Here is a 15,195-nt window from a genome sequence, read left to right as displayed (position 1 = left end):
GCTAATGCAAAATTATTATTTGTTGTTTTTTTTGTTTGTTTAATGTTGAATAAAATTCCACATGCTTTCTAGGTTTCTTTATTAATATTAATAATATTCCTATCCTGTTATGTTGACCTCAGTTGATTATTTGCAGATGACCTGTTGATGTCCTTCGATGAAAAACAAAATCGAATGCAGAAGATGCTGGAAGAGATGCAAAAAAACAGAGAAGAGAAGAAAAAAAGTGCAGGAGATCCTAATTCCCTGCTTTTCCCCGAATCTAATCTGTTTAGAACATGGGGTAGAAATCTTTCCCATGACGAGCAGCGTGAGGCGCAGGAGGGCTTTAAAAAATATGGATACAATGTCTACCTGAGTGACCGGCTACCAATTAACCGACCACTACCAGACACCCGTGATCCCAGGTGACCTGAACTTTTTTACATAAAAAAAATTAATAATAAATAAATAAATAAATAAATAAATAAATAAATAAATAACCCAGGAAAATAAAACATTAAAACATGGAAGGATATAGCAGGTGGTACACATGGATCTAACCCTTTGTTCACACTAGCAATCACAAGACACAAATGGGAATTAATTACATAAAAAGTCAAGTGAAGTTGTGAGGGGGAAACTGAAGAAATGTCAGACCATCAATTTCCCTCAGGGATCAAACAGCAGGAACCACACTCACAATCACTGCGTCACAGAAACAATATCCAATCCTGTTTCACAGGACGGAAAGGAAGAGCCACTCATGTTCCATCTGTTTCAGGCATCGGCTGATGTGAGATGCGTGAACACTGGGTATGCTCAGGTGCAGGTGCAAAGAGTTTTGCCATCGGTATCAACGCATTTCATTACCTGATTCCTAATAAACTGTATATACACTACAGTATATGGCCAAAAGTGGACCATCACACTTATATGTGCTTGTTGAACATCCCATTCCAGATTTATTCCCCCTTTGTTGTTGTAATAAGCTCCACTCTTCTGGGAAGGCTTTCCACTAGAATTTGGAGCATGGCTGTGGGGATTTGAGTTCATTCAGACATAAGAGCATTACTGAGGTCAGCAATAATGTTGAGTGAGGAGGTTTAGGGTGCAGTCTGTGTTCCAGTTCATCCATGGCCGGTGCCACCTATAGGCAGATAGGTTACGATGAACAAAATAGAAAAACGCAACTTTTCTGCAGATGATTGACTTTAAGTCAGCGACTTCTGACGGTGCAGAAATGAACACATCCTTCAGGGGCTGCTGAGTGAAAGGCTAAACAAGACACGCAAAGAAAGAATGTGAGTTATCATCATCTATTTTGGAGTGATTGTAATGTATTCTAAAAATAAACTGGGCCTTGTTCTGTCGATCAGTCATTTGCCAGTTTATTCTAAGTTCAAAAGAGCGGGCCAGGAGCTGACTAGTAAAAATAAAGAAGTCTGTATTCACTGTCAAAGAGCAAACACACAAGTATTTTTTTAATGTTTCAAAAAAAAGTACCTAAACTCTCTGTATCTCGTCATAATTCCGCTGATGTTTACATCACTGCTCTAACATAATACTTCATTTTAGTTTTCATATCATAAATACTGTTTTTATATTTATTGAAAAGTAAGCATACAATTTTATAAAGAAATGAACTATTCTTTCTGCTTAGTAGTTTGTCTCTTTCACTTCCACTAGCAGTTGATTTGTGTATATAGTGCATATTTAAGGTATTTCACTGCAATACATAATATGATTATATTTATAGTCTATATTGGTTTGATAGGAGGGGGAAATCCTGTCCATACCCACCTAGGAAAAAACTGATAAAGGCACTGATGTTCATTTACTGAAGTGGTAGAGTTGGGGTACTCGATCCTGGACTCGAGTCCAATTATGAATGAACTCACACTTGTCATGCAATCTTTTTTCAGTTCAATTACTTTTTGGACTCGGCTGGACTAGACTCAGACTTGGCAATTAAGGACTCGGCCCCTTTTGGTCTCGGACTTGATTGGTTAAGCCTTGGTCTCTACTCAAACTTGAGTTTGGTCTCGACTCAAACTCGACAAAGGTGGACTCGGACCCAACACTATGAAGTGGTGTGCAGGAAGTGTTCATCTGTAATTATTTGTTGGCAATGTAATGTCTTGTATTTTTTTCCATTTTACTGTATAGAATAGGCAAAACTGTTCATTATCCCAAATAGGTGGGTGGGTGAGTTACCGAAAATAAATTACTGAACAAATTACTGCAAAAAAAAAAAAATAAATAAATCTTGGCTGCCTTAAAATTTTTATTCAGTGTGGCTTTATGAGTAATTTTTAATTAAATTAAATTTAAATTTTTTAAATTTTAATTAAATTTAATCAAGTTAAGTTTACATTTTAAAGTAATGGGAAAGAACATGTCATAGTAAGGGTATGGGGGGGCTCCAACATAAATTTTGCCTAGGGCCTCCAAATGTCTAGAACTGGCCCTACACACACACACACACACACACACACACACACACACACACACACACACACACACACACACACACACACACACACACACACACACACATATAGGGCAATTTATCTTGGCCAATCCACCTGGCATGTTTTTGGGACATGGGAGGAAACCAGTGAACCCAGAAGAAACCCATACAGACACAGGGAGAACATGCTTAAATAGATAGTTCAATTCAATTCAATTCAATTTTATTTGTATAGCGCTTTTTACAATAGACATTGTCTCAAAGCAGCTTTACAGAAATATCAACATGGTATACAGATATTAAAGGTGCGAATTTATCCCAACTGAGCAAGCCACTGAGTGGCGACGGTGGCAAGGAAAAACTCCCTAAGATGTTTTAAGAGGAAGAAACCTTGAGAGGAACCCGACTCAGAAGGGAACCCATCCTCATCTGGGTAACAACAGTTAGTGTGAAAAAGTTTATTATGGATTTATATGAAGTCTGTATGGTGTTAAGAGCAGCCGTAGTCCCAGCAGTCTGGAATTAAAGAAGATTTGAGCTCCATCCAGAGGCAGAAAGGATCTGGATCTCTAGTATCTCCATAAATTCATGTGGGGCTAGGCGAAAGGAGAGAGGGAGAAAAAAGATAATTATGACTGCGAAGTAGTAGAACAGAATCTAGTCAGGGTAGGCTTGAGTAAACAAATACGTTTTAAGCTTAGTGATATGTGTCTGTCCTGTTACAGATATTTGCTCATCTACCTACAGTACATTTGTTTCTAAAATGCTGCAAAGATGTCTACATATTCATTTTAAGTGCAATTTTAAGCTTACGTTTACATTTTGAAAAGAAATTGAATTTCTTTAAAAAATCCAGAACTATAACTCAAAAATATAGAAAATAGACATTTACAAATTTAGGAATTTTGTATTCCAAAAACCTTTTCTCAATGTAAAAAATTAAATTAAACCAGGCATATTTACAGTGACTGTGTATATCACCATGTGGTAAATTTTTTCATGTAGCCATGTTTCTGTTACTTTTATTAATCAGGTGTGCTACGAAGGTGTATCCAGAGCAGCTCCCTTCACTCAGTGTGGTTCTGATCTACCTGAACGAGGCTCTGTCGATCTTAAAGAGAGCCATACACAGCATCATCCACAGAACGCCTGCTGACCTGCTCAAGGAGATCATACTGGTGGACGATCACAGCACTAATGGTTCGTTACAAAAATTAATCCAGTTAGATTTCTGGCATGTTTATGTTTGTATTTGCTGTTATCAGGATTAATTGATGAGCTAAAACACATGATATGGAGATCCACAGTGCAGTTAATTCTCAATTTAGACTGGTAAGAATGTGTTGATTAATTTTCTATAACAGCATCTCTTGCAATAGTTCCAGCTGCAAGTCTACGTTCCACATAATCTACTGCTAATAATGAAACGATTAGACATTGTGTTGATATTTAACAAAAAAATTTGAAGAGATAATTATGTAATATTCATGGAAGGAGTCCCCCATGTCACCGCTTTGTGATGTTCAGGGTTTTTTTGACAGTTTGCACTTTTTGCGGTTTATTGGTAACATGAAAAGTAGCATGTTTCTTTTTTGGTGTATACACTTCAAGAAAAAAGAGGTTGGTAAGGGAACAACTTGTAAGTGACAACAGGAACTAACTTGTTTTGGAGACATTCCACAACATTAAACATAACAATAAGTGGATAAAAAGTATTGATCTTTAATGAAAATTGTGGTCCTTAGCAAAGTGATCTGGTATAAGATGAATTAAACCCTCTGGGGCATGCTGTTATAATAAAGTAATCAACTTTGGGTTGGTAACAGTAACTCCACTTTTTTTAATCACACCACATCATTGTTGGTTATTTTTCTGTGATGGCAAAACATGCAGTGTTTAATTGGACCTGAATTGAATTAATGATATTTTTTTAATCAAATTAGACTGCATGAACTGAAAGTTGGATCATGTTCCTGTTCATATTTTTCACAGATTATGAAAGAAGAATGCTTTATGATTTCTGTTTCATGTGGTCTAGGAATTATGGCAACCATAATTTATTAGTATTAAAAGGGTTACTGGTTACTTTTATTCGCTTAATTGAGATGTATTTTGTGTTCATCTAATGTTACGCAAATGTTAAATATTGTTTATCCTCAAATCATGGATTTGACTATGGGTCTCCAATCTTTTCCACAAAGAGCCAGTATGGCTGCAGGTTTTCATCGACTAATTAATCAGGTTTGGAATGAATACACAGCCACACTGTCATTTTGTAACAATATTTTGCTACTGTCACAGTCTCCCAATCATTATTCTACTTTTGCACAGAGGACCTGAGAGGGAGTTTTGATTTCTACATTGCCAGTACACTGAAGCAGCATCCTCACCTGAAAATCCTGAGAGTGAGACACGATCGGCAGATGGGCCTCGCCCATGCACGAGTCTCTGGTTGGACTGCCGCTAGTGCTGACGTGGTGGCCATTTTAGATGCACATATAGAGGTCAATGTGCAGTGGTGAGTGTTAAATCAACTGAAGTAAAGAAAACTATTAACTAATGCTAAGTTATACATTTGGGTGGCACTGTGATTTAGCAGGTAGTATTGGTGCCTCACAGCTACAGGGTCTGGTGTTCGATCCTGAGCTTTGGCTCTGACCCAGCACTCACGCTAGCAAGCAACAGAACAGCAGGTGACCATATGTGCATGACATATTGCTATGAGTTCAGCGGCAAATTTGAGTTGACATTTTCTCAATTGTATGCAAATTAGCTGTGATGCAGCAAAGCGACAAATCCAAACGATCCAACATTTTCTCAGTTCTTTACCCATAAGATTAGCTCCTACCTGCATTTAGTTTCTATTTACTGGCTCCTATCATTAAATGAGTATGAAGACATGAGTAAGTAAAAGAAATCTTGAAAGGAAGTAGCAGAGAACTTTTGTGCTTCTGGTAAGAATCCATAGCTAGTACAGTTAGCTTGCTTTTTCACCTCCCAAAAACTGTTAGTTAAGAGGATTTGCTATGCTAAAGGAAGGTATATTCCATGATATAGGGTGACCATACGTCCTCTTTTTCCTGGATATGTCCTCTTTTTCAGACCTTAAATAAGCATCCAGCCGGGATGTCTAAATTTGAGATAATGTCCGGGATTCGTCTTTAGTTTCATTATGATGTGCTTATGGTCTAATGCTGCATCATGTGTGTGCATATTTGAATTGCTTTAACCCCTCACTGTAATTCCCACCTTCTCGCACACCAACTGTTCGATTATAAAAGCTTGTAGTAACTACTGGCCAAATTCCTGCCTCTCAACCGTTAGCCTACTCTCAGTGAACATGCTAAGGTGAAGCACTATTGCTTACAGCATCAAACAGTTGCTTGACAATAGCAGGAAATCACAGCTGTCCTGAGTGGAAACAATATCCATGGCCATATGAGGTCATTTTTTATGTCATTGCATTGCTTTGTATTACATTTTTTTCTTTGTTCTTTTTTTATTTTTATTGTTAGTGTATTAACCAAGCTGTTAAAAAAACAGCTTTAATCGCTTTCATGCCACTATTCAGACATCAATGTGGACTATTCAGACAGCCATCTTTAAAATGTGGATTTGCTTGTGTGTTTTACTGTTTCCTCTGTCAGTAGATTTGGGATTTAAAAAAAGAAAATGAAAAGAAATCTGTCCAGATGGAAGATTTATCATGCAACATTACTATAAGAAAGACTGAATAATATCTGCAGCATCCTGGCAATTGTCATTATTTTATTTGTATTTATTTATCATTTGTTTTCTACTGAAGCATCCATAGGAATTCCATTGTACAACCCCAATTCCGAAAAAGTTGGGACAGTATGGAAAATGCTAATAAAAAGAAAGAGGTGTGATTTGTAAATGTATTTTGACTTTGTACTTTAAACAAAAAAAGTATAAAGACAAAGGTATTTGATGTTTTACCTAGTCAACTGCATAGTTTTTTTTTTGACGATAAACGTTTATTTTGAAATTGATGCACACAACATGTTCCAAAAAAGCTGGGACAGGGGCAATTTAGGACTAATAGTTGAAATAAGAAGGTGATGTGAAACAGGTTTGGCAATCGTCTAATCATAGTATATAAGGAGCCTCCAAAAAATTCCTCGTCCTTCTAGAGCAAGGATGAGTCGAGGCTCATCAATCTGCCAAAAGATGTGTCAGCGAATAATCCAACACTTTGAGAACAACATTCCTCAAAGATAAATCGGTAGGATTTTGGGCATTTCACCTTCTACAGTGCACAATATAATTAAAAGATTCAAGGAATCCAGTCAAATCTCAGTGCATAAAGGGCAAGGCCAAAAACCACTTCTCAATGCACGTGATTTCTGATCCCTCAGACATCACTGCCTTAAAAACCGGGAATAGTTTGGTAAACCTATGTAAGTGAACACCATTCGCTGCTGCATCCACAGATGCAAGTCAAGGCTTTACTATGCAAAGCAGAAGCCATACATCGACACTGTCCAGAAGCACCTCGTCTGAGATGGACAGTAGTACAGTGGTATCATGTTTTTTGGTCCAACAACTCAACATTTCAAATAGTTTTTGGACAAAACAGCCGCCATGTTCTCTGGGCCAAAGTGGAAAAGGACCATCCAAGCTGTTATCAGCGTCAGGTCCAAAAGCCAGTGTCTACCATGGTATGGGGGTGTGTCGGTGCCCATGGCATGGGTAATTGCACATCTGTGAGGGCTTCATTAATGCAGAAAGACATGTACACAATTTGGAGCAACATATGCTGCCATCCAGATGTCGTCTTTTCCAGGGACATCCCTGCATTTTCCAGAGCAAGACAACACCAAACCACATTCTGCCGGAATACAAGCGCATGGTTGCATAAACAGAGAGTGTGGGTGCTAGCATGGCCTGCCTGCAGTCCTGACCTGTCTCTGATTGAGATTGTGTGGCACATTATGAAGCAAGGAATAAGGCAACAAAGGCCCCATACAGTTGTGCAGCTGAAGAAATGCATAATGGATGAATGGGGGAGAATTCCGCTCGCTAAACTTAACCAACTGGTGTCTTTAGGGCTCAAAAGTTATTATTAAAAGAAAAGGTGATGTTATACAGTGCTTAACAGTCGACTGTCCTAACTTTTTTTGGAGTGTTGCAGTCATCAGATTTAAATTCACAAAGTAAAACATCAAATAATGTGTTAATATTGTGTTTCCAATATAGTACACCGTGAATTGAATTTTCAAATGACACTTTTTATTTGTTTTTTGTGGATTTTTTTTTCATTTTCCATACTATCCCAACTGTTTCGGAAATGGGGTTGTACAAGTAAAGCTTGTGTATAGTCAGGTCCATAAGTATTTGGACAGTGACACAATTTTCATAATTTTGCCTCTGTACACCACCTCAATGGATTTTAAATGAAACAATCAAGATGTGATCGAAGTGTCGACTTTCAGCTTTAATCCAAGGGGTTTAACAAAAATATTGCATTAACTGTTTTGGAGTTACAGCCATTTTTTCCAGCCATTTTCATAGGCTCAAAAGTAACTGGACGAACTAATATAATAATAAATATTAGTATTATTTTTAAGACTTGGAAGCAAATACTTTGCAGTTAATGACTGCCTGAAGTCTGAAACCCATGGACATCACCAAATGCCAACTTTCCTCCATTGAGATGCTTTGCCAGGCCTTTACTGCAGCAGCCTTCAGTTGCTGCTTGTTTCTTGGTCTTTCTGCCTTCAGTTTTGTCTCCAAATGAAAAGCATACTCAAATGGGTCACTGGACATTTAAGAACATTTAATTTCTTTGCCTTAAGAAGCTCTTGGGTTGCTTATGCTGTATGTTTTCATGTGGGTCATTATCAATCTGTACTGTGACGTTTTGTAGCATTTGACTGAATCTGAGCAGAAAGTATATAGTATAGTGTATACACTTAATACACTTCTATACACTTCTATCAGCAGTCACATCATCAATAAACACCAGTGACCCAGTTCCATTGGCAGCCATACATGCCCATGCCATAACACTCCCTCCACCATGTTTAACAGATGATCTGGTGTGCTTTGGAACATGAGCCCTTCCTTGTACTCTTCTCTTCCAATTTTTCTGGTACAAGTTAATCTTGCATCAGAACTGGTCAGGCTTTTTAGAGGGCTTTTTTGTTTGTTTGTTTTTTGTTTTTAGTTTTTAGCAAAGTCTAATCTGGCCTTTCTGTTCTTCAGTGTTACATCTTGAGGTAAACTTACTCTTTTACATTCATGAAGGTGTTTCTTGATTGTAGACTCCTCCAGAATGTTTGTGACTTGGCTACATGTTGTGAAGGGGTTTTTCTTCAACAATGAAAGTCTTCTGTATGCGTCTATTTCAGCAGTCTTTTGTGGCCTTCCAGGCTTTTTTGCTGAGCTCACCAGTGCATTCCTTCTTTTTAAGAATGTACCAAATTGTTGATTTGGCCACTCCTAAAGTTTGTGATATCTCTCTGATGGGTCTGTTTCATTTTTTTTTAGCTTAATGATGGCCTCCTTCACTTTCATCGACACCTCTTTGGACAACATACTGTATTGAGAGTTCCCATGAACAGCTACCAAATGTGAATTCAATGCCTGGAATCAACTCCAGACCTTTTATCTCCTTAATCTGTCATGAAATAATGAGGAAACAGACCACACCTGACCATCAAATTTCGGATCACTCAAGTGTCAGTACTAGCTGGGTCATAACATCAATAACTTTTGAGTCTGTGAAAATGGAGGGACTCTGTAAAAAAAACAATAAAAAAAAATGGCTGTAATTCCTAAAGTTTTAATTCAATATTTTTGTTAAGCCCCTTGAATTAAAGCTGAAAGTCTACACTTCAATCACACTTTGATTGCTTCATTTTGAAACAATCTATTTTGGTAGCGTACAGAGGCAAATTTAAGTACTTATGGACCTGACTGTATGAAGTTCTAACTTTATACAAACAGAAATTTATCCATATAATATTTTGATTGTTGGTTTAATGGTACATGGTCATTGTTCTGTTTAGTTTTCATATCTGCATTTTGCTTTAATGTCGCCAGGGCAGAGCCACTGCTAGCGCAGATCAAGGCAGACAGAACAGTGATTGTCTCCCCTGTGTTTGACAAAGTCAATTATTACGACCTTGAAGTTGTTCGGTATATGCCTGCTGCCCATGCCTTTGACTGGTCGCTGTGGTGTATGTACGAGTCTTTCAACCCTGAATGGTATACACACAATGACGCCTCAATTCCTGGAAAGTGAGTTGATTAGCATTGAGACTGAGATGCTTAACATAATTTTTTCTGATGTGTCAATTTTATTTTATCACAAACATTTAGTAATAAGAATTATTGCAGTGATGAAAGTACTGAATACTTCAGCTAAAGTAGGAGCTGTCTGCTGAAGAAAATTTTGTGAAAATATTTAACCCTAAATGAATAAATATATCAGAAATAAAAGTAAATATACTCAGCAAAAAAAACACATTCAGTTGCTTTTATTTCCAGCGAATTTTCTAACGTGTAAATATTTGTATTAACACAAAAACATTCAACAGCTGAGACATAAACTGAACAAGTTTCACAGATATTTGACGAACAGAAATGGAATAATGAGTCCCTGACCAAAGGGGGCGGAGGGTTGGGGGGGGGTCAATATTAAAAGTAACAGTCAGTATCTGGTGTCCTCCAGCTGCTCTAAGTTCTACAGTGCATCTCATCCTCATGGACTGCACCAGATTTGTCAGTTCTTGCTGTGAGATGTTACCCCACAGGTGCATGTGCAATAATTGTTCATGGTTCATTGAACAAGCATGAAAAACATTGTTTAATCCCTTTCCAATAAAGATCTGTAAAGCTTATTTGAATTTTACAAAATTATCTTTAAAATACATTCTCCTGAAAAAGGGATGTTTCTTTTATTGCTGAGTATATATTCATTATTAACTGTACACATAAAACATTACTAAAAATGCAAAGAGTCATCTAAATACAACCCCAATTCTGACAAAACTTGGGACAGTATGGAAGATACAAAAAAACAAACAAAAAGACAGTGACATCTGAGGGATCGGAGATCACGTGCGGTCAGAAGTGGTTTTCAGCTTTGCCCTTAGCACCAGGTTCCTTGAATCTTTTAATTATATTGTGCACCGTAGAAGGTTAAATGCGCAAACTCCTACTGATTTGTCTGGGGAATGTTGTTCCCAAAGGGTTGGATTATTCGCTGACGCATCTGTTGGCAGATTGGCGAGCCTCGACCCATACTTGCTCTAAAAGCCCTTTTTTTGGAGGCTCCTTATATACTATGATTAGATGATTGCCTCACCTGTTTCATGTCATCTTCTTCTTTCACCTTATCACATCGCTCTTAGTCCTAAATTGCCCCTGTCCCAGCTTTTTTGGAACGTGTTGCATGTATCAATTTCAAAATAAATGTTTATCTTCAAAAAACTATGCAGGTGATTAGGTAAAACATCAAATACCTTGTCTTTATATGGTTTGTGTTTAAAACAAGTCAAATTACATTTATAAAGCAGTCCTCTTTGTTTTTATTAGCATTTTCCATACTGTCCCAACTTTTTCAGTATTGGAGTTGTAAATATATTGTAAATGTTGCTTTCTCATCAAAGTGAAAAGGTACAAACTTTATTTAGTTAAAGTATGACGGAAAAAGAAAAAGGAACTCAACATAAATCTCAAATTATACTCAGGTTTTTCTTACAGATAGTAAATGAGTGTCTTTTGTCAAGAAAATAACAATCATGTCCTTGTGAATGAGCTGTTGCTATAGATATATCATACCATATAACCTAATATCCTAATATCATAATATCAAAAAGAGCGCATTAATATTAATAGGCAGTAGGTTTGTAGCTGTGCTTTTTTTGTTGCTGTTATAGAAAAGAATTCAACATCTTTTGACCAATCAGAATTGAGAACGCAACAATGCTTTGTTACAGTATAAAGATCATTGTGCCATGATGTACTCATGTGAAAACTGTGTGAAACCTTTTTTCCCCTCGTAAGGTCTCCCTCCGTTATGGGAATTCTGGTTGCAGACAGAGCTTTTCTGGGTGAGATCGGCAGCCTGGACGCAGGAATGGAGGTTTACGGTGGAGAAAATGTAGAGCTTGGTATTCGGGTGAGATTTATTAAGCTTAGTGTTGCTGTTACTATGTGGCTTTAATTTACTTGCAAAAGCAAGTTCATGTTCAGGTATGGACGTGTGGTGGGAGCATCGAGGTAGTGCCGTGCTCCAAGATCGCCCACATAGAGAGAGCCCACAAACCGTATATGCCCGACCTGAGCCATGCCATGAAGAGAAACGCCCTGCGAGTGGCTGATATCTGGATGGATGAGTACAAGTATCATGTTAACATAGCCTGGAATCTTCCCTTTAAAGTGAGTGCATACAATGGATACAAATGATATCTGAAAATCCCTTAAATGCGCTGTGATATTTATTACTGATACTCTATTGTACAATATAATGCAGATTAGCTGTTTTATTTAGATATAGTATCATTTTATTAGTAGAGTATTTTGGTAGCTGTCAGGTTTGCAGGCAGAGACGGATGCAAACGCAGCACTAAAGTGAAATGTTTAATAACATACAAAACAAGAACCGTACAACACGTGGCAAGGTACAAAGATTAAGACACATGAAACATGATAGAAGAAACGTGACACATCACACGTTTTCTTCGTTTAGAGTTACATTTAGTGTTGCAGGATATCCAGTAAAAAAAAACATGTTAGTTCCTGTTCTCACTTACGTTGTAGCAGCTATAAGCATTTGTGTTCTTACAGGGATCTCTTTTTTTTCTCTCTTGAAGTTAATAAAACAACAACAACAAAATACATCTTGTCATGTTACCAGGAAGCAAAGTAAAGTGCAAAGTCCTGAAGATTTTTATTGTGGCATGTTAGAAAGCGCTGAAACTGGAGACATAAACGTTTCTCTCTTTACAGAAAGTGTATGCAAAAGCTTGATTACACGTATGAAATACACGTACGAAATACACGTATGAAATATACGTATGAAAATTTGATTACATGTATTCATTTCTAAATAATAATTGTAGAACGAGTGCATTCATATAAAGAGTCCAATTTCAGCCAGAACTACTATCAGAACTGCTCTTAGTGAAAATTAATCTGTAGTTGACCAATCAGAACCGAGAATTCAACAGCACTGTGGTCTAATCGCATATAATTAAAATCAACCAACATTATAATCTGTAGGCTTTTTCAAGTGAGAGTTTAGCAAGTCAGATCGTCTGTTACAAACAATACAGTGATGTGAATTTTTCTTCCTGTAAAGGATCATGGCATTGATATTGGGGATACGTCAGAAAGAAAGAAACTCAGAGAGAAACTAGGCTGTAAACCGTTCAAGTGGTATTTGGAGAATGTTTATCCTAAACTAGACAGCTGGATCGACCTTGTGGGCTACGGAGGAGTAAGTCTTCTCTTTCTAAAAACTTCTAATACTATAATAATATTATAATATCATATCAGCTTAACAATTTAAACAGCCTCTAAAATCACGTTAATTTAATCAGTTGTGATATAAAGAAGCTTTAACAAAAATATTTCCAAGTAGAAAGATCTTCTTGATTAATAGCAGCACAAACCACAATTCAGTGCACCCAATTCTGGTCTTAGGTTAATTATTTTGTTTCCAATCGTATCCGCAAGGGGCCAGTGTGGATGCAGGTTTTTATTCCAATCAAGCAGGAACCACATCTAATTCCACCTGTTTAATCAGTTGATCTTGGCTTGAAAGCTACTGAAGTAGACTCAGGTGTGGCTTCTGCTTGGTTAGAATGAAAACCTGCACTCACACCGGTCCTTTGCAGATAAGACTGGACACCCCTGATGTTGACCAACTGCGGATGTATAGTTGATTGAAAAAATGTGCATACTGCTTGACTGATAAGAATAATAACAATTCATTTAGACCCTGACTTCCAAAAGGTTGATACTTTGATCAACTTGATAGTATGCATATAAAACACACAAGCTGATTCACTAACAGGGTTCACAGAGAACTTTCACATGAGCAAAATTGCACATGCCTAAATGAATCTGCAACTTGGAGCATTTCTACCTAAAGATACTAAATACAGGACGGTGTTTATGCATATTAACTTTGCACCCTCAATGGGAAATGCAACTTGTAGTCACTTCTGTATGTCACTTACTCTTACTCTTCCACTAGTTTTTTTTTTCTTCATCTGAACAACAACAAAACTCATTTCAATATTGCTTTCTTATCAATATTTCCTTAAACATTGTTTTCAACATTGCACTATTTAAAAAAAAAAATCTTTGTAAAGCTACAGTTTAAATACAAACTTTTCAACCTTGAAGGAATGAAGTTAGATTGGTGCTTTACTGCTTTAGGAAGTGTCAGACTACTAGATTTTAAGCTTCAGTTATGCGTCAGTGTCTGAAATGCATCCAAAAACTGCTCATTTTCACCGATCCAAAAAGTAATTTTTGAAAGACATTTTAAGTCTAAAAGAATGTATTTTTTCACATCACTTAATGCATTTTTTTATTCAATTCTTCCTTATATTTTTTTCACCTTAAAGATGAAAAATTTAGATGCACTGCTGTGCTTGGATCAAGGTCCTATACCAGGTCATGTTCCTGTAGCCTACACATGCCACTATTATAGTTCTCAGGTAAGAACCTGTAATGAAACCTGCACTAATTCACCAAACACCTGTCACTCTTCACACACACCAGTAATGTACAAGGACTTATCTGATCTCTGTTTGTTTTCACAGCATACCTTTTACCAAGAAAGCAGCAAGTTCTATATTGGTGGGATCCAGTCTCATAAATATAATGACAACAGGTGTCTGGTGGATCCTGGCACGGGGAATGTCCCTGGTTTATACCCATGCAAAGAGGCCTTGATGAGGAATATGGGCATATACTGGGATTTTAAACAGGTGCTGTAAATCATTAATGAGAGGGTTTGCTGTTTTTAATTAGTATAATTTTTTTTTGCAATCTAAAAATCCTGCAGTCATAATTTTATGTACACTCTTGTTTACCTTTAGTATGTATATTTTACCTAGAGAGGTGTTAAACATGCTATATCCAGGGTTCATATTGAAACATACATATTAAAGATACCAAAAAAAATTACCACTGAGAGTAACAACCCCATGACAAGGACATGCACAATGCTGCATATTGTTGGGGCTGACTATTAGAAGAAAAAGAAAAAAAAACTTCTTATCTAAAAAGTGTTTGCATAGAAATAACAGCAATTTTTCCGGCTGTATGCTCATCATCTCTGTGTTGTCTCCAGGGTGGTGAACTGCGCAATCGAGTGACAAACAAGTGTTTGGAAATACACCATCACACTCTTGTTATTCAGAAATGCTCAGGACAGCGATGGGAGATTCAACATGTTATCAAACTCTCCTGATGGTTTTCCCTGTCTCATTTTCATTTGCATGTTCATGTAAAACTCTAATGGGATGTACAATATATACGTAAATGCCTACAAGTGTACAAGAATCTTAAACATAGGATATTTTATATGAATAATTCTTCTTTCTTTAAAAAAAAAAAAAAAATCAAATGTCCTTACAACAGCAAATGTCCTGTTTATTAATATGGAATATAAGGATGTAATGTGAAGATCTATGTAAGGAACACACACTGGGGTGGTGTAATACAGTCCATCGCAAAGGGGAGTTACTGTTAAC

At 37.0% G+C, this 15,195-nt stretch overlaps 1 protein-coding gene across 1 annotated transcript in view; it reads left to right on the top strand.

Moving 5' to 3' along the window:
* Positions 1–15,195, top strand: part of LOC108268951 (probable polypeptide N-acetylgalactosaminyltransferase 8) — a 15,910-nt gene extending 715 nt beyond the window's left edge. Inside the window, 10 exon segments of the mRNA XM_047157276.2 lie at positions 137–407; positions 3,486–3,652; positions 4,784–4,970; positions 9,521–9,718; positions 11,489–11,619; positions 11,622–11,863; positions 12,786–12,923; positions 14,062–14,154; positions 14,260–14,427; positions 14,793–15,195. Of these exon segments, the coding sequence (XP_047013232.2) occupies positions 137–407; positions 3,486–3,652; positions 4,784–4,970; positions 9,521–9,718; positions 11,489–11,619; positions 11,622–11,863; positions 12,786–12,923; positions 14,062–14,154; positions 14,260–14,427; positions 14,793–14,912 (1,715 nt within the window). The 3' untranslated portion in view covers positions 14,913–15,195.

Source organism: Ictalurus punctatus, chromosome 8 (assembly GCF_001660625.3).
Source record: "Ictalurus punctatus breed USDA103 chromosome 8, Coco_2.0, whole genome shotgun sequence".
NCBI classification, from domain to species: Eukaryota; Metazoa; Chordata; class Actinopteri; order Siluriformes; family Ictaluridae; genus Ictalurus; species Ictalurus punctatus.
Note: the sequence above shows the minus strand (reverse complement) of the source record. Positions and strands in the feature narration are given on the sequence as shown.